Here is a 22,291-nt window from a genome sequence, read left to right on the forward strand (position 1 = left end):
AGATATTTTAAGCACAAAATTTGGTCTTTGGGTGAAGAGTTGCAGAATCAAAATGGTACCAAGCAGCATCTGTACATGTGTTGTCTGATTACTGAATTAGTTGACATTTATTGCATCTTAGTTTTCATTTTTAGTGGCGTTTGTGTGGCGTAACTGGTAGAGCATTTGGCGCGGAATCGAAAGGTGCCGAGTTCGATACCCACCATGCCCGACGTTGTGCCCTTGGAAAAGGCACTTTACATGACTTTCCTTGACGGTGGAGTGACGCCCACCAAGCCTCTTCGGCTATCTGTCTAGACTCTAATTGTGTGCCAAAACACACTACAGATTTGATGTGCCAATGTGGCAACATCTTCACATTGGTCTCCCACCAAGAACTGTAAAATTTTCTATTTTGTAGATCAATAGCCTTGGGTTCTCCAATGATGACTACTTTGCCACCTGTGGTGAGGACGGTAGCCTGCATGTGTGGTCAGTACAGGACAGGGAGCAGACCCTGCAGTTCCAGGTAGTGGACCAGGTGGGTAGGAGGCGCTGCTGCACAGCTGTCACAACTTTGATTAGCATTCATATGTCTTCTTTTCCTGGCCAGATCAATGCTCTATCTAGAGTGAACACTGATACTTTTTGAGTCAGTCCAGTCATATCTGTAAATTGTGCCATAGAAATGTCAACAGTTTTTCTAATCTTCAGGAGAAAAATGGTCAATGTAACGTTACTTATTATTCAAACTCTGTAATACTGTAAATGCACAAACTTTCGCGGTGGTTTAATGTATGTGGTTTTTGCAGTGGCCGCTTCACCGCGAACTCTAAACCATCGCTAACATTTTTCCATGGCAATAAGAGACCACAACAGTGCACGGTGCTACCGCGAACTTTAAACCACCGCAGAAAGTCCTTTTTCCCGCTACTGCGAAATTAAATCCCCCTGAACTTGCATTTACAGTACTATGTGAATTTTTGTTAAATGAGACATTCTGATTACTGACTGATGGTGGGAGTCTTGGTAGATGTTTTGCTTGGTAGATATTTTATCACAATAAAACTCAAAACTCACAGTAGCATCAATTAAGGAGGTTCAATGTATGTGAAGTCCCTGTTGCTTGTTGAAAAATTCAACAACCACATTCCTGCACAATATAGATACATGTATTTGGGTTGCTGTTAGTTCAAGCCATCAAACACTGATGAGACCTTACACTCCTTTTATATTGACAAAATATCAAACCAACAAAAGTTTGCAACTTTTGGGGAGCTTTTGAGACGCTCTGTCACTTTTTCAACACAGTAAGTCAGATCTCTCATTGGAGTTCCAAGAAGGTTGTCTCCAAAACCCTGACAAAAAATTGCTTGTTGGGACGAAAAAAAATTTCACCCCATCCATCAAAAAAAACCTGAACTTCTTGACATGAAAATATATTCTTGGCAACAAAAATCAACAACATGGGCTCTCAAACAATGAGTGTGACTATCACAGAAATATATCAAAGCTGAAGACAGTCGTGTTGGAGTTCTCTTCTCTGTATTTCCCACTCCTCCAGTCGTGCACGTGTGTGGCATTCAGCTCGCGGGCCCACCCCCCTCCCACCAGGGTGGGCAGCGACGATGTGAGCAGTACGTACATGGTGGCGGGGTACAGCGATGGGACAGTCCGCATGTTTGAGCTCGACAGTGTGGAGATGGTGCTCAAGATGCATCCTCACGCTGTGGCCATCACTGCTGTAACTTTTGCTGCAGATGGTGGGTTGTTTGTTTTTTGTTAGCTTGAACCTTTGATTTGTCAAGAGTTAAGCTCAAATTAGCTTGCAGGCTGCTTTTCACTGAGGTCATGTATGAGCATAGCCTGGGTACCATCCGGATAGTAGTTCGCTCCTATGCTCACTTCTGCTATCCGTCTGGAGACGTGCACATTCAAACCGTTTGGTGCTAACGTCAGTTAATGAGCGAATCAAGGAATGGGTTCTAGAGCGCTCGTTCGATGACAACAGGCCCTCTCGCAAGCAGACGGAGAGCTTGTCCGGTGTTGGAACGCCTGTTCGGACGATCGCTTGAACCCATTCCATAATTTGCTCATATGTGGGGACCAATCAGCGCCTGCGTCCAAAATTTGGACGATTCCAGACGTTAAGATGGTCCGCGTTCCCAGACGGAAACACAGAGAAGCGACTGTATATAGTGTATAATGAATGTCAGAGCTAGAAGAGACTGTATATAGTATATATTGAACGCCGGAGCGAACTACTTTCCGGATGGTACCCAGGCTAGTATGAGCAGGCAAGAGTCAGACAAAATGTTACAAACTTTAATATGCAGATTACATGCTTAAAGTCTTAATAAATACATGTGTCTATAACATGGTATAAAGTATAGTCACTGTTGTATCCTTATGCATTACGTGGTGTCACAAAATTGCATAACAGAAGCTCAGATCAACCTGCAGGCCTCTTTTTATTGAGAACATGAATGACGGAGTAAGGGTTAGACAAAATATATCAAAGATACAGATTTTATGATTTAAATCCTAATCTGTACACATTATGCTGCATGGGCTTCTGATAATTGATTGTTTGTCTAACAAATGGTTGCTTGAACAGTCTGGTATGCTACCAGCTAAACTGTTTAAGCAGCAAAATAGAAGGACAGAAGAACACTTTGAAAGTGTTTCCCAGGTCGAGCCATCTTGTCAGGGGCGAGCGATGGGCTGATCGCTGTGAGCAGTCCAACCACAGGCATGACCCTGCGCATCCTCAACGACCACAAGGGGGCGCCGATAACAGCGATGGATACGATCTTCAAACAGGTGCAGAATACTCATTTATGGATTTCTTAAATTTGCTTAATATGTAAATTGCGGATGCAGATGCAGACAGAGGCGAATGGAGATCAGCAATCAGACTTAAATGACTTCCCGCAACATCCAACCTTTGCAAGACAGGGAACAACGGACGCTAGACCGGATGGTGAGTGAGTGTTGCAATTGTCCAAACAGAAACATTTGGCTGCCTTATAATTGTATCTCACAATGTCATGTACATGGCTGATTGGACCAAATCAGGATTTGCAGACAATGACATGATCTATAGAATCAATGTGAATTGATATAAAACTGTTGTAACAATTAAATGTTTTTCCCCACAGGACAAGGACTACGGTGTTACTGCTCCCATCCTGTGGTTAGCCACATCTGCTGACAGACGGGTTAGTGTATGGGCTGCTGATTGGACCAGAGACCTTTGCGAGCTGGTGGATTGGATGTCGTTCCCGGCACCAGCATTCGATCCCGACGGAAACGTTGTCAGGAAAACTGATTTGGTAACTTTTTTTCTTGAGATGTTCCTCGATACCTTTACCTGACATTAGTCTTATACAATCTCAAGAGCTCAAGATACAGCAAAAAAATTTATATAAAATAATTATACATGTAGCAATGAATTGTGTGTTTCATTTTATTTTTGTGCTTACAATATGTAACCTAAGGAAAGCCGTAAGGCCTCATTTCTTACCCCCTTTGATTAACCTTAACCAATTCAAGGCTTGAAAGAGACCCGTAAATACTACAAATAAAAGCAAAAAGGGTGGATTGAAAGACAAATCAGAAAAGTTATAACCTGAATTTAGTTTTGATTTCTATTGTCTGTTTTATCAGACCACGTGTGGTATGGTACAAATTTAACTTAAGGTATTCAAAGTCTGTAGATCCATGCAGCCATAATATGATTATAGTTTCACCAATGTGAGTCTTAAACTAAAGTTGAGAATGTAGAGAAATTTAGGCTATGTGATGAGAGAAAATGTTTTAAGCAAGCAATTTTGTTCAGCACATCCAACAAATCAAATTAGCTTAGCTAAAAGGAACACGTTTTCACCCAATTAACCCTTCTTCATAGACCATTTCTTATTTGCTAAAAATCAAGCGAAAAAGAAGAATAATGTTTTCGGAAGTGTAACAATTCATAATGGAATTTATGCTAGCTACAATTCCAAGCAATGCGCACAAAAAATATTACATATTGATTGTTTTTGAATGGGTAAGAAATTTGGCAGTCTGCCACACTATGTGGCAAATGTTTGCACTTTGGAATGTCAGTGCAGATTATTTTGAAATTGGAAGCCAGTGTTGCTTTTTCCCATTTCCTGATAATGAATAAAGTTCATTACCTTGATTATCTGGCAGTGAGGGCTTAGATCTTTCCTTTCAAATGCAAATAGGTGGGAATGTGTGCATTACCTTTCAGCTCAGTGCAGTGGGATTAGATGTTGTTACTGCAGCTTTTCTGTATTGTGAGAGCAATTCCCTACAATATGTTCTGTAAGTAAGGGTTAAGCAAACTTTTGTAAACCAGGTCAAAATGATGAACATTGATGAATTGACCAAAGTTACAAGCAACAACATTTTTTTTCTTAGATGACATTTTAGAAAAATGGAAATGTTCAACTCCTATCAGCTGACAAAATTTTGTTGCATGTGACAGATTAATCATTGGGTGAAGACATACAATGTAGAAATATTCAAATTCGAAAATAGGAAGAGGAAAAACAGCCTGAAAATTGAACAATGGCAGAAATTTCTTCATGATGAAAGGAAAATATTATTCATTTTAGTATTTATCCATCAATGGCTTGTGTAATGATGAAAAAAATTCAAGTTTGTGGGAGCCAAAATATGATGACAAAATTAACCAGAATTATGAACAAGAAGTCTACACACTGTCAGAATCAACATTTAGAGATGTTAAAATATTGCAAAATTGACCATAGACATAGTACATGAACATGTACATGTTTACCTTGATTGCCTGACCAGATCTCTCCTCTCCCCATACTGTAGGCTTACTACGCCAGCCTGCCCCCCTCCCTGGCACAGTTTGTCCCAGATGACCCTGACACTGTGGTGTACACCGGCTACGGCATGCAGAGGCAGGTGCAATACTACAGCCTCACACACAGAAAGGTCTGTATTTAAAGCTATACCGCCCTTCGATGTAACACACCAGCTTAATGCCAGCTTTAGTTCAGGCCTTGTTTTATAAGATGGTTGTTCCATTCTAGACAAACAGTTATTTTGAAGGATTACCTTTTGGATGGACTTACATGTATGTTTGCCATTGGCAAATTCTCAATCGAAAAAGTAATTGCCTTGAATCTTCAGATATCAATGGCTCAAAAACCAAACAAAGGTTTTTAATAAATTAAATAAGAATAAGCTAAATCCTTTCTATGAACTTGGCATGACTATGAATTATCGTTCCTTAGAAAATGCTATTCCCACATCTTCAGAAAATTTGCAAAAACAACAATCTCTTTATCTCAAAGAAACTTTCCTGGAAATGTTCAAATTGCTGAATGGTTTAGACTCGAACATCCATGTGCTTGGACAATTGTTACTGCTAAATGCATTTGCTAGCCAAGGATAATTTTTTCCTCTATTTTTCTCACAGCTTTGTGTCCTGCACACAATTAGGCCTAACGAGTTTTAATGCCTCAGCAAGAGGTATATTTCTTTTGTCGTTGCCTGAATAGCTGTGGCAGATTAAGATGTTTTCAAGAGGATTTAAAGGTGGATTAGATAGCAAAGCTTCTCACACCAACTGTGTGTCTGCCTCCACCAGACCTCACAAAAGTGTTGTGTCAGCAGTTTGTTCAGAAACAAAATTAATGTAGGATTTCTTATTTTTTTATCATGAGAACACATGAAGCACTATTCTTCTGAAAGCCTTCCAAAATTTGGTTGTCAAACAAAATGTAAATCTTGTTATTTCTTGGCAAGGGTCTGGAACCAAGTTATTCGAATGTGCATATTGATTGATGGAATTAAATACTTAAAAAGCTATCAACTACATTTTGTATGTTTTTAAAAAAGTTGCAAAGGTGAATGCATTTAATATTATGCTCATTTTTAGTAGCATACAAGAGAATAAGTGACTGTGGCATGTGTTGCTCTTTCTTTACATTCTGCTAGTTATTGCTTGAAGCAGATTCTATTATTAGTATCAGAACCATTATTCCGCTCCCATGAGAGGGAATACTTGAAACTTGCTGTTTCTCAGCCCTAAGGCTACACAGTAGTCAGTAAAGCCTTACTAAGGCTGACCCTGTAAGGTTTTTCCCAGTGGATTGAATTACGCAGTATGTGCTCCGCTTAAACACACTGTCTGGGGCTCACTCTGTCTGCACTGAAATTACTTCAGTCACAAAAAAACTCACATGCAGTTTTACAGTCAAAATGAAATAAAGACTACTGGAATTAAGTTATTACAAGACACCTCTGCACTGCCTTGTAGTAAAGCCACTTTGCGGTAAGTATTAGACTATAACTTGAAATGGGAAGCATTAAGGTCCAATATTTGCTCTTTTTACATCTGTCGCGTGAGGTTTATAGTGTGGTTAACAGTGCAATGTTCTTGCACTCGAGGAGAGTCATAAAGTTATATCAATAGTCCTAAAAGGTCATGGAAAGCTTTTCATTTTTATGGCGAAGTCATAAAACTCATGATGTGGTAAAGATAGAGGGGTTGTCATTTTATGGAGCAGCATATCGGCTGGCCAGCGGCCAATTGATCGGACTTTGCTGCAAGAAAAGGCCAAGAAACAACCAAAATGGGCTGATGAAGGTCAATAATAAGGGTTGTAGAAGGAATTTATTTATTTATTTATTGATCTTGTAGGGTAGTCCCTTCAGTCTAGCAGACTGATTTCCAAGGGAGGCCTGTGACAATTCAATCAACATGAACAATAATCATACAACATAAAATGTAAATAATTGAATATAGGAGAAATAATGTATCTGAATGACGACAAGGACTATAGGAGTATGACTAATTAAAACATTTGTGATGTACAAAAAAGTGGCTTCTGAGAAAAGAACTTTGGAACAGACCTACATCAGCTTACAGATGTGGCAGAGACTGTCATTCTCATATACTATGATATAGGACTGGTTAGTCATAGTCAAAGCTGTAGGGCTGATATCAATTAGGATTTTAGCATGGTTAATATTAAACGAAAGAGGCCATATACAGTATGTGTGTGATATACCATCATTATGTGACTTGTACCAACTTGCATTGGTGAGACGGCCAATCTGCTGTTGTTCACACAGTGTTGAAACAGTCAATAAAGGAACTCAAGCCTGATTACCTCCATGAAATGTCATGGAGGTTATATTTTACACAGCGTTTGTGTGTGTGTCTGTCTGTCAACAAGATAACTCGAGAACGGCTAAATGAATTAGTTTCATACTTGGTGTGTTGGTGGGGTGCGATGAAAGCTGGAAGTGATTAGATTTTGGGCCCCCTAGCGGCTTCCCTTGGTACTGCAGCGCAACTTCCGGTTTTGCTATCTCGTGTTCTGAACACGCTATGGTCACGATTTTTGAGTGTTAGATAGCTCTTGTGCTCAGGAATAAGTGACACAAGTTTTGGCCCCCTACCGACTAGGTTTGGGATAGCAGGGGCATTTTTGTCAAAAACTTCTGAAGAGGATAACTCAAGAAGGGAACATTGGATTTTCATGATTTTTGGTATGTAGGTACCTTAGACAATGTTGTACAAGATAAGATACTAATTATGCAAAATAGGAGTACATTTGCATAATTAATGAGAATATTCTATCACAGCAGTTTTTTTCAATTTATCTCTTGTCCCGGACATGATATAGTCTTGACATTTCGGTGGAAAATAGCTTGCAGTGTCATGACAAAGTGAGGCAGATTTCAGCCCCCTAACATGTAATTTCGGAACTGCAGGGGCGTTTTTGTCAAGACATTCCAAAGAGGATACCTGCAGAAAGGATTGACTGATTGGCATCATTTTAGGGGTGCAGGTAGCTTAGGCAAAGGTGTTCATAATGATATACATGTTATGCAAATGAGGACCTTATTTGCATAGTTAATGAGGAAATTGTATTTAACCATTATTAGCAATAACTGGACTTCAATAAATGTAACACTTATTGATTATGATAGATGGAATATAAGCAGATACCAAATATGGTAATGAGGAACTTATTTGCATAATTTAAGTAAAAATTGCAAAGCCGCTTTATGTCTAATGATTGGAATTTTATACTTGTGAGATGTGTACGTTAGTCAATGATGAACAACAACACGCATAAATTATGTTAATGTATTAGTCAATTGCATAAAATTGACAAAAGCTCTAAATTTTCATGGAGGTATGAGGTCGCCGAACTCTAGTTTGAAATGTGCCTATTAGTTTATTAGGCTAGGAGCTAAAGTGGGTAAATTAACAGGTAGTACACTTTTGAGGGTAGTCCATTTTGTTGGGAGTCAGACTTTGATGCCAAGTGTTGATGTTATTCTCCTAACATCATGTATTGTGACTGCTAATCATACATCAGGGCTCAAAATAGTGGGTGCATGTGCACCCAGGTGCACCCAAAATTGGAGCTGTGCACCCAATTATTTTCTGTGGGTGCACAGGGTGCACCCATATTTTCTTGGGTTTATGTATGTAAAGATGTCAAAGTATACTAGTATACATCATATTCTTGATATCTAAGTGTTAGAAAGATTATAAAAATGTCTTTCATGGTACTTGTTTAAGAATTTGATAGCATATAACTAAGTTTTGTTATTAGGTTTATCTGACATTCTATTTAGATTTAAGTGGTGCACCCACCAATTTTTTGGTGCACCCAATTTTTTAAGCTGGGTGCACCTAATCCGAAAAATGAGTCTCGAGCCCTGTACATTGTAGTGAGGAAGGAGTATTGTAACACACTGTGTCATACTTTATTAGTCTTCATCTATACAGTAAATACTGTCTCGTTAACAACAGCTTGTTGGCTTTTATTTATTACCTGTAATTAACTCAAAGTGATGAACAGTAAGGATTATGTCTGTTGTTAAACATTGTAATCTTCTTCATTAAGTGCAGTCTGGGTGAAAAGTACACTACAATTAGTGACAATTATTGTGAATTGGTTTGAGGTTTTCCTATTAGGGGATGGTCTGCTGCCTTTAGCTTAGGATCACAGGATTTGTAGGGTGTTTGACAAGAATTAAGGACAATATCTTTTTTAAAGAGAAAGAGGACTTTTTTGTGTTATTGTTTGATTTCACCTTCTTTGAGTTTACAATTAAGTCACTGCATTTATTGCTGCCAAAGGGTGACCTCACTTGCAGTTAAGATACTAGTATGCAATGTCCTTCAACTATTGATAACAATTCTGAATTTTCACACAGCAAGAAAACTTTAATTTTTTTATTTCATTGACTAGCAGTTGTATTGGTGGCTGCCTTGTTTTCTGAACCAGCCACTGAATGTCAAGTTCCATATTGCTGCCCTGAATAATGACAATATTATGATATGCCCTGCCGTGCACCGTGAAGTTCAGATCAAACACAATAGCAAACAGACCAAACATATCTAAAACAAAATTACCCGTACATCCTGCTGCATTCCTCAGTACCTGTGTACAGTGCACTAATTCTTTAAAAGGGGAAACAATCTATGCATGGAAAAACAATGATTGTACTTGCACACTAATCCATATCTGCTCTCTCCTTATATTGACTGTGACTGTGTCTTAAATGTATGAATTACAAATTGCAAACAACATCTGTGTAGAGTCAATTCATACTCATACATTTAAGCATACATGACAGTAATTTTGGTACAATTTGATCCTCAACAAGATGAATAGATGCCTTGCAATTGCAACCCGAATGTCTGTTTACAGTTCAATGGAAGTAAAGTTTCTTTCTGCAGGTTTTACGGACCAGTGCCCTCACCAACTGGGTCCAGACTATGGACATATCGCCAAAGGGGAACCTGCTCGCATTCGGTGACAACGGTAAGTGTACAGCATACCAGTTGTAAAAACTTAAACAGTTACTTCAGAATGTTGACCTTCATTTTTAAGACCTTTTTGCCACCAATCCATAGAGCTCAAGACTGTTTGCCGAGAAAATGATCCCTTTTTTTATGTTTTACCGATATGTCTTAGGAGGGGGACTTGTTGCGTTGTAGTCTAAATCCCTCTGACATTATCTTGGTTTAGTGCAGGATCTGGCATGCCCTAAGTCTAAGGTTCATCAATTATGTAACAACCAGTCATTTTCTCATGATTGAATTGCCATGCTTTCATAACATCCAGTCTCGCATTTAATTGATAGCCTAGCATACATCTAAGTCATGGCGGTATAAGACAAAATACTACTATTTTGACAGCCTCAGTGCACATGAATTGAGATTACAAAAAATTTCTAAAAAAAAGTATTTTCAATTGTTATTCAGGTGTCTAACATATGATGTAGCAGCAGTAATGAACATTTTCAATTAAGTGAGTCAGTCACGTACCAGGTCTTAAAGAGCATTTTGAAAAATCGCTAAGGTTGTTTAAACATACTTTAGACTCTATTGACATGAACACTTTTTTTGTGTCACACATGCATAACAGTCAAGATAATTAGGTTTCTAGGCATCTGGCTGCAGTGGTTACTGGCAGAACATTGTTTGTGTGCATGTACGTGCGTGTGTGTTCTGTATGTGTGTGTGCGTGTGTGTCTGTGTCTGTGTGCGTGTGTGTGTTTGTGTGTGTGAGTGTCTGTCTGTCTGTCTGTCTGTCTGCATCTGTGTGTCTGTGTGTGCATATTCGTGTGTGTGTGAAAGCACATGTTACACATAACAGCGCAGAAGCCACTCTGATAAAGCTGCCCTCACCAATTTCATTGAAGAATCTTTCTTACTCCTGACCATTTTGCCAACGTGCCTGCATGTTTAACAACTAAAACTGCAGCTGTCTTCTACTGTACTAGTTCACTTTTCAACTGGGAAAATTGTGATGAATCATCTCCCCAGTCTAGTTAAAGAAGTACATCATTTAATTCTTTTCCTGGAAATACCAACCATACAATGTACACCAAAAATAGTTACTCAAGCAACTGGATATGGTTTTGAAACGGTCAGACGTTTCGGAAAGAATCCACTAACCTACATCGACATACAATGTACAATCTTCTTGGGAGCAGGTAAAAACTAAATGCTTTCAAAAGTGCCATGTATTATCTTTCTTGCTGTGTGACGAGCAATAGGGGATTAGTACATTTTGTACTTTGAGTTTTGTATTTGCTATATTGAGGCTGCATTGTCTGACAGGAAAATCTACCCACTCCATCATTCTTGCAACAGTATATTTCCAAGGGGTCCTGCAACAATATCCATGTAAAATGTATCACCCATTTTTGTAGCACACTTGATTCTCCAGGTAAAAGTCTTTGATGACAGCCTTACTGCTACACAGATTACCCATTAGTAGATGGTTATCTCTGATTGTGTGCAATTTGATATAAAAAGTGGCCTTTTAAGGTTATTAGAAGTCATATCCAAGTGACCCTTTTTACATATTATTAGTCTTTTAGGGTTATTGGAATTCATCTCCAAGTGTCCCTTTTTATGAATTTATTCTTAATAGCATTTTAGCATGCAATATAGTGTTGGTCATAAGTGGGGCATAGTTGTGCATCAGCATGCTCATCTGGCACTTGGAGAGCCAGTTTTAACCTTTCCTTCAGCATGTCACACTTTTAGATTTTGAGAGCCTGTTAATGGAAAGGCCTCCAGCTGAGGGAGGACCACTTCTCCTGCAGTGTACATCGTGTCCTTCATATTTGGGAATCACAAGAAGGTTTAAACCTCAGGGCTAGTGAAAGATGTTACTGAAGAGCAAAAAAATGGATGTTACAGAATCGAAAGGAAAATTCTAACCATTATAGCCTACTACTTTACGCAGGCTGAACAAACATTTGTCTTGAATCCTCCCTATACTTCAGAAATATCCATAACCAAGTCCTACATTTTACTACCCTACCTTCCAAGCATAGCCTGTTTACCAGACCTCAGCCTGATCTCAAAAATATCTATTGTGTAGAAAGTTTCTACAGTCATCAGGCCAGACCCCAACACAATAGATATTTTTGAGGTTGGGGTCTCAGGTATCCAGGCTATTCCAAGCAATGCCTCTTTTCTTGCAATTAATGTAAATCCTGTCTTTTCTGTTTGTTTCTTTCTTACCACTTCCTTCCTTCTTCCAGAAACTTGCTGTCCCCCCTTTGTAATCACCAGCGCTTCCTGTACAACTTGACCTCAGCTTGTTTCCATGGCGATAAATGAGATCATCCCCAGTGTTCTGTCCTTCACAAAGAGGCTTTTTGTTCTGCCCACATTTGACTGGAGAAGTTTGTCCTCACCTACATAATTTGCTTGCCTTTTCACTAACACCATCAAAGAAGGTGGCATTAAGGAGAGCTCAGGAGATTCCAGTCCTAACATCCTGGTAATGGTAGAAGGGTAAAGGTGCAGACCAAGTTTATACCCGGTTAGGAGGAAAGCTTGCTCGAGAGTAACCTGCCTAAGAAACAGCGTGAGTGCTTCGTTAGCTAACCTCCTTAGCAGGCTCTATAAGTTAGGTTTTTGGGGGCTTATAATCCCTTTTTTTTTATGACATATCAGTTCCAATGCACTAGGTTTCTTGTGGCTGCTTGTCCAGCCCTCTTTAACTCAGTGTAAAACTCATCATCTTAAAGCAAGAGGAGGTGGGACCATAAGAAACTGAGTGCATTAGAACTGATAGTCATCAGTCTGGATCATCAGAGAAAAAAGCATCATATATTATAAGCCCCCAAAGCCTGACTGGTAGAGTCAGGTGGGAAGTAGGGTATTCATTAGCTCTCAGTTGGCAAGCCTCCAACTGCAGAGCATTCATTATTGATGGCATACCTACACATAGCTGATGCAGAAATCTCAGACTGCCAACGTTAGACTATACATCACTAGTCTCCAATTCTGATGTGTGGTATTGATGTTTGGAAGGTTCAAATGTTAGATATTGCATTTACAGAACAAGCATTTATTGCTGAAGCTTAGTTTCAATCTACGTTTTTTTTTACCTGAATGTTGACTTTGCATGTCCCTTGCCCAGGCCCCATTGCCCATGTTTGGTAATGTCTGTTTTTTGTTTCTTAGAACGGCTGGTGAAACTGATGGATTTCCAGGAAGGAAGTTTCCAGGACTTTGTGGCCCACTGTGATGCAGTTCATCTTGTCAGGTTCACTCCCTCTGGGAAGCTGCTCTTCACTGTGGCTCACAATGAGATCATGGTGTGGGAGGTATCACTATAGATGGAACAGCCTATCGTTTTTCTTTAAGAAATTTTGACAACTTTATCTATGTAACGTCTTTATCAGATGACAAAACATATATATATATACATGTATATATTTCATGCAGTTCACATTTAGGTCAGCATTTGCGGCAACTGTTGTCGAAATGCTGATAACTCTAGTGCCTTGGGGACCTTCAGGTATGGACACCTATCCTAGAGCCAAGTTGGCTATAAACAAAACACAGTATCGCCGTTTGAATGACAGCTTCAGGCCGTTTTATCGTTATTGCACCACCAGTTGCCTTAGGCACCATGCTGCCTACCTGTGATAATACAGCACGATAAAACACATCTGTCCCAGTTGCAGTAATCCACTTAATTGGGTAACAATTCAAAGTAAATTATTTGCAAATAAAAAATCTTTTTTATTTGTCTGTAACTACAATGGGTTTTGTGTTGTCAAGAACAGAAAGTTTCCTAAACTCTGACCTCCATGGCAGACTAGCTATGGGTCACAGGTTGTTTTCATATAATTGCTGTTTTTTGTAAATTTCTTATTTATTTCATTTTCCCACTATTATGTGATTTCTACAGTATTGGAATAAATACCATTTGCTCCAAGCTACCTCCATCAATTTCTCTTTTTATGCAAATACTCCAGCTAAAAGTAACAGGAGCTGAAGCTGTGGCATTTTGGCGACCTTGTTGTAGCCGAGCAAATTTTGACAGAACTCTCAATGAATTTCCATGAAAAAAAAAAAACATTTTTTACGCTTTGTGTGTTTTGTGGTCTTGTTATGTTTCTACTCGTACGATTTTGCATGATATTCCCATTGTAAAGTCAAGGGTAACACCAATCCAATTCATAAAACAGTGTAGTCCAGTGAGATACTGGATTTATTATACAACTGTATGGTACAAAGGTTACAGCACACCCCCACTGCCAAAGATCTATTCAATTTGGTAGATGCTATAGTCAGCAGGGAAAAGGTTTGAGTATGGCAAAAACTTGCCAAGTAACATTCAATTGGATTTATCCATTGTTGAAGTATGATCTGTCATATCTTTTTAGGTTCTAAAGTCTTTGTAATTGTATCCATAACTCATCCAATATTGCCATAGTAAGAGAATATGAACTGGCATGTCTTATCTTATTTTAATCTTTATTGAGTTGTCACCAGCCACGGTTTTATTGCCCGTTTGTTACTTGTCATGGATTGGGATCCCATGCCAAAATGTCTACTGAAACTGTGTAAGTTTAGGTTGATATGTTTCAAATCAAAATCTTATTAGTTTGAAGAAAAATATGTTAAAGTTTGGAACTGCCCAGTGATACAAACATTCCAAGGTTGTTCGTCTTTAGATATACTCAATATTGAGTGGTTGTACTTAGGAATTGTAGGTCTGATACACTTTTCAATGTTAATACTGTGTTGTTGATTTTAAATGTCTGTCCAGTAATATTTCATTAAGCCTGGGTGAACTCAACATTTGTCACATTCAATTACTGGTGAATATTTACAGTTTAGTTCAGTTTACATTTCCACAGGTTTTGTCAACATGTACGATTGAGTGCCTGTCTTTTGTACATACTTTGTGAATAATTTACCAGCAACATCTTGTACTTGTAGCATTTATAACCCTTAAGAATCTCATTTACCCCACCAGAATGTAGCTTTTATGGCTGAAATACATTTGTGTCTTGTGTGTTCTGCATTTTGATTACATCATTTGTTAGTTGTAGCGCTTTGTTGGAATGGAACTATTTTTAGGACAAAGGTGATGATTGACCAGTTTTGTGTAAAAGTAGTTTATTTTGTGTGAATGAATTCAACCGCAAAACAGCAAATTATGCATTATTTATCAGAACTCTCTACTGTACACATTTACATGAATAGTTGATTTTAGCATTTAATAACAAATAAAGGTTTCATTCCTTTACATGCCTGATGTGATTTTGGATCTGTCTGTCTTGGACATTAAAACAAAGGCCAAACTATGCATGTAATGTTGGCATTTATTTGTAGGGGGCAAATGCAAACATTAACTCTTTTTTTTTTTCAACAGGTAGTGCAGTTTTATTTGTGTCTTGTATTTTTCTTTCCTATCAATTCTCTAGTTGAATGTTATGATCTTGTTTCAGAATTGTTCACACATACCACACGTTGTGTGATCTTTCTTTTAATCCCAAATATGTTTCATAGGTTTTTGTGACAAATTGCCTTTATGTTGCATTGTTTATCATAGTTGGTGTGGTAGGGTACACCCTGAGTGACTCAGACTTTGTTAAGTGGGAGGGAATTGTTGACTTACTGAGTAAGCTGGTAACCTCCTGGTCATTCTGTCTTCTCACCTGTGGAATTTAAAACCACCTATCTATCAAAGGTTAAGTAGACAGGGGCAAAGGGGAGGGGATCTAGATGTAAATTGTATAGAAAAATTACCTCTTTAGATCTAATGGTAAACATTTTTCTTTCTCACAAAAATGCTAAAGCTTACTTTTTAATTTTCGACCAAGATTCAGCAATGTGAACTTTTTGCATAACAATAAACATGAGATTTTCATTTGTATGCAGTTGACTAATAACAAATTTCTAACTAGCATACTGAATTAAACATTTGTTCCAATGCAAAACAAATTACCAGATCAATTTGATTTTATTGTCCTCTTCCTCAGAATTCAAGTGACCAAACATCAAGTTCCATCTCTAAAGCACATTATGTTTAACTTTAAGAGGAGTTTTAGCAGACATCCTTCACACTCTCCCTGGTGACACCTCCACCCACACATATTTACCATCAGCCATATTAACAGGTCAACACAAGGTCACCTTCTAAGCTTCAAGGTCATAACTAATTTTCTTGCAGTACAGTTGATTTGGTGATTACTTCCCTGGAGCACTTACTGTTTGATGAGGTTGGGTTAATCCTTACATGTTACCACTAAAGTAAAGGCATTGTAGAATGGAGTACAAACATGGCCCCTACTGCAGTCAATGGTGTTCTATCATGATCTTGATAGGCTCTTACTTGTAATCTAAGATAAAAGCCTCCCAAAATACTCAATTTTTTTTGAATACCTAATTATGTAGATTGTATCCAATGGGTATTAATTAATAATACTGTTGAAAATATATTATCTTTAAAAGATGCCATTTGCTTTTCGTCCATAAGATGGAAATTGTGACTTAACAAGCATGTCAGCACGAAGGGTCTGAAATTAGGACCTCTGCCAAAGCTGTTACACTTGCTGAAGCTGGTTAATTGTAAATGACCTTTCCTTGGCTGGCAGTGACCTTGGCTGTTTTGTGTCTGTCCCCATCATTCCATACCCATCATGCCTCACCACCACCCCCTTCATAGTTATTATAAACCTTTCCATATTTGACAGTGGTGGGAGGAGGGGAAAATTCCTGTCCTATGTCTCAGACATGCTATGTTCGACCTCTTTGGCTTAAGAGTCCATTTATAACTGACAAATGCCAGACCTTGATTTTTAAGACTTAACATTGTCCCTATTATGGTAAGAGTTTAAGCGCCTGTCTTTTTGTCCAATATCTGGAGCTATACACCATAAGTAGGTTTATAGTTATATGATCTAGGTCTAAGATTTTAAAACTTGTAAAAGGCCCTAAAGCAAATGAAGCATTGGCGGCAGAGAAGATATAGATAGCAGTAGTTACTAGACTATCTCCTTTGCATACACAGAGACATTGCACTAATATCAAAGGAGGATGAGCAAAGCATTAAAGATAGTGTAGACTGCTAGTGCTAACTTAAATTGTTTATTGTTTATTGTTCATTCACTCCTTTAGTTGTTAACATCTTAAATCTGAACTGTCCTGTTCGTATTATGTTCCTTCTATGTGTGTGTCGTGATAACGTTAACATTCCCTTGTAAAAGTTCAGTCGGAGTTCTCAGTATTAACCTATGTTCTTGGTTGGGATGTTTTCCATCATCATCTGAGACAGGCTGCAGCATCCATTTACAAAGCGCAGATGCCTGTTTCCATGGCGCCGTGCTTACACAAAGGGTTCCCTGACACTTGAGAGGACGCACTAACGATGTATGGGACTCCGGGTCCAAGGCTAAGGCCACCGTTTTATTTCCCGCCTTCAGGGGCCACTCAAAAGGTCCAGCCTCCAGACGTTTCCGCGCGACTGTGAAACGTCATGGTGATACCGACCAATCAACGCGCGAGATACGGGGTCAAATTTCTTCCATAGCAGCAGACCGTGGCGGATGCCAAATAGCGATCGATAGTAATTGCATCAAACAAGCAGTTTACATGGATAGTCTTACCACAAACAGGATTATATGTTTAATTATGAGCTAATATTATAACGTGATATCAGCTGTGACAGAATGCGTTTGAGTCCTCGGTTGACAAGAAGTTACGACTGCTTTCTTCGCGTTTAGCTGTGAGTCCCATAATGTGACAACAGATGCGGATCCATATGGGGGCCGTATGAGAAACAGCCCCGGCTTATTTACCCCAGCTGTGATAAACAGGTGTCCTGGTGAAAGACACTTGTCTTCAAAACGTGCAGGGCGTCCAGACCGAGCTTGTAGATATCGGAAGCTCACACGCTAAGCCGTGGAAGTGTTGGTGTGAGAGACTGGAGTTCCCCATACAGGCCGGACGGGTCATCAAGCCCAGCCCAGTTCCGTGCGCAGAGGGTGTGCGCAGTGCGGCTCACCTGATCCGTAGGTACACCTGAAATCCACACTGGGTCGGGTCGTGTCTTTTATGCAAATCCATTGTTTGTGACGGGCATGCGTCACATATTTGCGTGGAGTGTCAATACAGAACACCGTCGCCATATTCCTGTAGCAGGGGCTGGTTGTTAGTCCGCTGCCGCCGAGAAGTTTTTCCTTTTCTGTTCTTGAAGGACTGTTTTTTTGGTCGCGCAATGAGCTCGCCTTTGAGCCCGCCGCGTGTGTGCGTGCTGAGCAAAGCCGGGGGCAGGGAATACGGCTTCCACCTGCACGGAGAGAAGGGCAAGCATGGGCAGTACGTCAAGAGCGTAGACGCGGGCAGCCCCGCCGAACAGAGCGGGCTCAGACCCGACGACCGGGTCATCGAAGTCAACGGCGTCAACATCGAGCGGGAGACACATCAGCAGGTGGTTGACGCTTCCTTATCTCAGATAAACCAGTCTTTAACTCAGGTGTTAACTTTCGTGACGTGATAGTGCCCAACTGTAGGACCAGTAGAGTAACCCAAAAAGTTGACACGTAATGGCGTACGTGGTTGGCCCTGAGTAACATAAACATTACAAGTATGTAAGCATAAAAGGGGTGGCTTTTGGAACCACATCACTCACGCTATTGCTTCACATTCCTAGGTGGTGATTCGGATCAAGGAAAACCCGATGGAAGTGAGGTTACTGGTGGTCGATCACGAGACAGACGACTACTACAAGAAGCAGGGAGTAACAGTGAAAGAGTCCATGGCTGCTGTGACCACGCCCGTTGCTGCTGATCAAACACCTGAGCCACCTGTAGAAAATGGCGTGGACCATCCGGAACCCGCGCCGGAGCCGGCCCCCGTGGTGTCCCAGGCCCCGACCGAGGAGCCCCCCGCCCAGAGGGTAGCGGTGCCCCCCCACCTCGCCCCGCGCCTTTGCCACATTGCCAAGGGTGATTCAGGGTACGGCTTCAATCTCCATGGAGAGAAGGGACACAGAGGCCAGTTCATTCGCGCCATCGACGCCGGGTCTCCCGCCGAGGTAGCCGGACTCAAGGTTCAGGACAGGCTTGTTGAGGTTAGCAACCCCTCTTTTCCTGTTACAACTTTATGTTTCCATATGGACAAAATAGAGAGAGAGGAAGTCTCTCACAGTTATAATGAAGAGGAAATGAAATGCTGAAGCTGTAACACAATATGTAGCCGCAGGCGTGTCGAGTACCAGCTGTAGTGTTTTCCGGTGACTCGCTGTTATTTTTTCTCCAACAAAAGCCTTGAAAACACATGTTACAATATCCGCTCATGAGTTCAGAAAGTATTATCATACATCAAGTGTTAGTTTGTTGGGGACAACTTTATCATGACCCCACCCTACCCCCCTCCCCTTCGCCACCCAGGCGTATACAGGTGTCTTCCCAGGATACTGCCTGTGGACCGTATTGTATCAGATTACAGCAAGTATGTAAATGGTGTCAGGACACAAGTGTGTTAGGTGTAGTTAGGATTAGACTTAAAAGCAGAGGTGCCCGTGTGTGTTTTAAGTGGAAATGTACATGAGGGGGTGGTGTTTTTGCATTGTGTGCGTCCCTACATGACTCGGATTACTAACATACCGAACCACTGACAAAAGCACGACCTCTCCCTTCTCACAGGTCAATGGCGAGAACATTGAATCACTCAAGCACGCCGAGGTCGTGGGCAAAATTAAGGAGGGTGGAAACGAAACAACATTGCTTGTCGTCGACAAGGAAAGCGACGCCTTCTTTCAGGAAAAGGGAGTCACCATCACGAAGGAATATGTGGGCGGCACACCAGGGGTGAACGGAGATCCTGTAGTGGAGACCCCTCCCCCCACCCCACCCGCTGTAGAGGAGCCGGTGTCAGTCACCGAGGTGTCCTCTGCCCCTCCCGTCAACTCTCCAGTCTCCAGCCCCGACACGTCCTCTCCGGAACTCCCCCCTCCCCCAACCCCTGAGGAAACCCCCGCCCCCGTCGTCGACATCCCGCCCCCTCCCACGGAGGAACCCGAACCGATCCCCGAGCCCGTCGCCAACTCCACCCCCGAGCCTGAGCCCCAGTCCGCCCCCTCCCCCGCGAGCTCGCCCAGCGAAGACAGTGGTGTAGGAGACTTCACCATTGACCTGGCCACGGCGCGCCAGAAAGTCTTGAGCAAGAAAAAGGCCCGGCCGTCCCAAATGAATTGGCAAAACAAGCACGAAATCTTCAATAACATGTAGAGCAGGGAAAATGGCCTAGGGAAATGGAGGGACCAGCAAGTCAAGGACAGTCTTTTGGGATACAAAATGGACGGCTCCGTCGTACACAGAGGTTGGTAGTACCTATGTCAACAGCATGGTGTAAGTGTCCCAAGACAAGATCGGACATGAGCAATAGCACAGGACCCTCCACTGTAATGTACAAATTATCTTTTTCATTTGTGTTAACAGAGAATCTATCCATAGTGTCGACATCAACGCCTCGATTAACGTTTTCGCCTCGAGCTCTTCAATCCCATTTATTTGCGCTAATAGCAAGCATATTGATTCCGATCTCGATAGGCCTTCAGATGATTAATATGTTAAAGCTTGTCTGCTTCCCATGAATAGAATTTGTGCCTGCACATTGTGATATACATATTCTATATACATATGTATCTATATATATGGTAGATGAAAACTTGTATCATATAGAGTACGATAATTTTCATTCAATGAAACAAAGGACAATCTTTGGGCTTGGGGAGATTGTAAATAATTCTTAGCTCGTGATTATAGGAGGGTTCGGACATGAATTGATGAAAACTTCAGGTTTCTAGTGATTGCTAGCGGTAATTTGTAATCCGAACTGTGGGGTTTTGATATGAGGGAGGGAGGGGGCGGATAGTCGGACCAACCATAACTCATCAATATGTTGGTAGCCTTCTCAAAAATACTGTGATGTTAGGCTAGATTTTGTGTAGCCCGGTTCTGATAATTTCCTTGTAGCGGATGGTTTAACTGTTAACTAGACTAGAGTTAACATTTTCGTGGTCTTGCGGGTGCTTCATTGGCAAACCGAAGACGTTATAGAATTAGTAAAGTAGCCGGGTGACGTGAAAATGTGTGTTGGCACCAGTATGCACCGTTTAGTTACTTAGGTAACTTCTCACCCGGTGTATGTTACATGGGTCACGTTTTCTCCCATCCGCCCAACCCGATAAGCAAACATGTCGTCCTATCTGATGAAATGCTGTGTGTCGAATATAAGATGTATTGATAGGCGCTGTTCCCTCAGGAATGCTACAGTACTGGCAACAAGAAATAACCTGTTTCAGAAAGGTCCGGTTCGAAACGTTGAAAAAACGTCAGTTTGGGACAAAAAGGAAAGATAATGGTGATGCTAGAAGTGCTCGTAGAGGTACCAATATTTTTGAGAGATTCACAATTATATATTTTTCTAACCCTGTGGAATGGAAGCCAGGCCTGTACTGTAACGTTCGATACTGAAATATTGACTCGTTCAGAGATGAAGTAATTTCGCTGTGTAGCTGTAAAATCGCAGACCTCCGGAGACAGGCTCTGTCAGCTATACATTACCGTACTGTAACTGTCATTATTTTCTTTTGTCTTATTTACCATGTTTGACGTAGACTGATGAGTTGTGATAAGTTGGAATTCAATACATTACCGTTCTGAAACTTTGTTAGCATGTTTCTTTCTAGCCATTCGTTAGAGCGATAAGAATAAGCTGTTACGTTAGCGATAGCGGACATAGCATGCAGAGATAATTTGCTGTTGTACAGTAAGTGACGGTAGGGTAGGACTTTGCCCTGTCCAGCCAGCCATGTAACACCTGTTTACTAAGTGGGCTAAGGTAGGCCCCTCCCAGTTGGTCAACACCGTATTCAAAGGACAAGCCGCACTCTGTACCTCTTCTATTGTTTCTTCATAACATTGTATAGATAGCGTGTGAGAATATCGCCCTCTTCACCCATTTTATATCCCTGTTTATGGGTTCAAATGGAAGGTACTTAGGAGTGATTTGGGTTCCATGAATGACGAATTAAAGTGCATTATGATTTGCATACAGTGGCTTGACCCTTTTTAGTCCCAGCTCGAATCGGTTGATCGCGCAGTGACATTGTATTGTTACAGGTGGGGTTTGTCATGCCGACTTAACGGGTGGGGTGAAACCGCTGTTACATGCACGAGCAGGCCACTTTTCTTTACACTCAGCATGCCTCGGTAACAACGGCCACAACTCACTCTCACTCAGCCCGGAGTCTTCAATACACGTCACTTCAAGACAGAGTGGTTGTGTCGTAGACGCAGAAAACATGTAGCTCATGCATTGTTATCGATCGTGTTGGAAAAGCTTTACGTTTATCGATCCAAGTAGCTTCGAAAATACTAAAATGCACACTTTCATGTGTTTGTCAAACTACTTTGCACCATTTCATCCCATGCATAATATTTACCCCAAGTATTGACTCGT

The 22,291-nt window shown here is 40.8% G+C and overlaps 2 protein-coding genes across 2 annotated transcripts in view; both read left to right on the plus strand.

Moving 5' to 3' along the window:
- The window catches only part of LOC118428534 (WD repeat-containing protein 90-like), a 41,599-nt gene extending 26,531 nt beyond the window's left edge, over positions 1 to 15,068 (plus strand). The window contains exons 36-42 of the mRNA XM_035838625.1: positions 401 to 520; positions 1,544 to 1,742; positions 2,672 to 2,802; positions 3,141 to 3,314; positions 4,831 to 4,953; positions 9,734 to 9,818; positions 12,989 to 15,068. Coding sequence (XP_035694518.1) covers positions 401 to 520; positions 1,544 to 1,742; positions 2,672 to 2,802; positions 3,141 to 3,314; positions 4,831 to 4,953; positions 9,734 to 9,818; positions 12,989 to 13,143 — 987 coding nt within the window. The 3' untranslated portion in view covers positions 13,144 to 15,068. The remainder of the gene's footprint in view (positions 1 to 400; positions 521 to 1,543; positions 1,743 to 2,671; positions 2,803 to 3,140; positions 3,315 to 4,830; positions 4,954 to 9,733; positions 9,819 to 12,988) is intronic.
- A 2,454-nt stretch (positions 15,069 to 17,522) lies between these two features.
- Positions 17,523 to 21,881, plus strand: LOC118428435 (Na(+)/H(+) exchange regulatory cofactor NHE-RF2-like). Its single transcript, XM_035838495.1, has 3 exons — positions 17,523 to 18,254; positions 18,477 to 18,896; positions 19,471 to 21,881. The coding sequence occupies exons 1-3, from the start codon at positions 18,042 to 18,044 to the stop codon at positions 20,053 to 20,055; spliced, it is 1,218 nt and encodes a 405-aa protein (XP_035694388.1). The 5' UTR covers positions 17,523 to 18,041; the 3' UTR covers positions 20,056 to 21,881.
- The last annotated feature ends 410 nt before the right edge of the window (positions 21,882 to 22,291 follow it).

Source organism: Branchiostoma floridae, chromosome 13 (assembly GCF_000003815.2).
Source record: "Branchiostoma floridae strain S238N-H82 chromosome 13, Bfl_VNyyK, whole genome shotgun sequence".
In the NCBI taxonomy this organism is placed as follows: Eukaryota; Metazoa; Chordata; class Leptocardii; order Amphioxiformes; family Branchiostomatidae; genus Branchiostoma; species Branchiostoma floridae.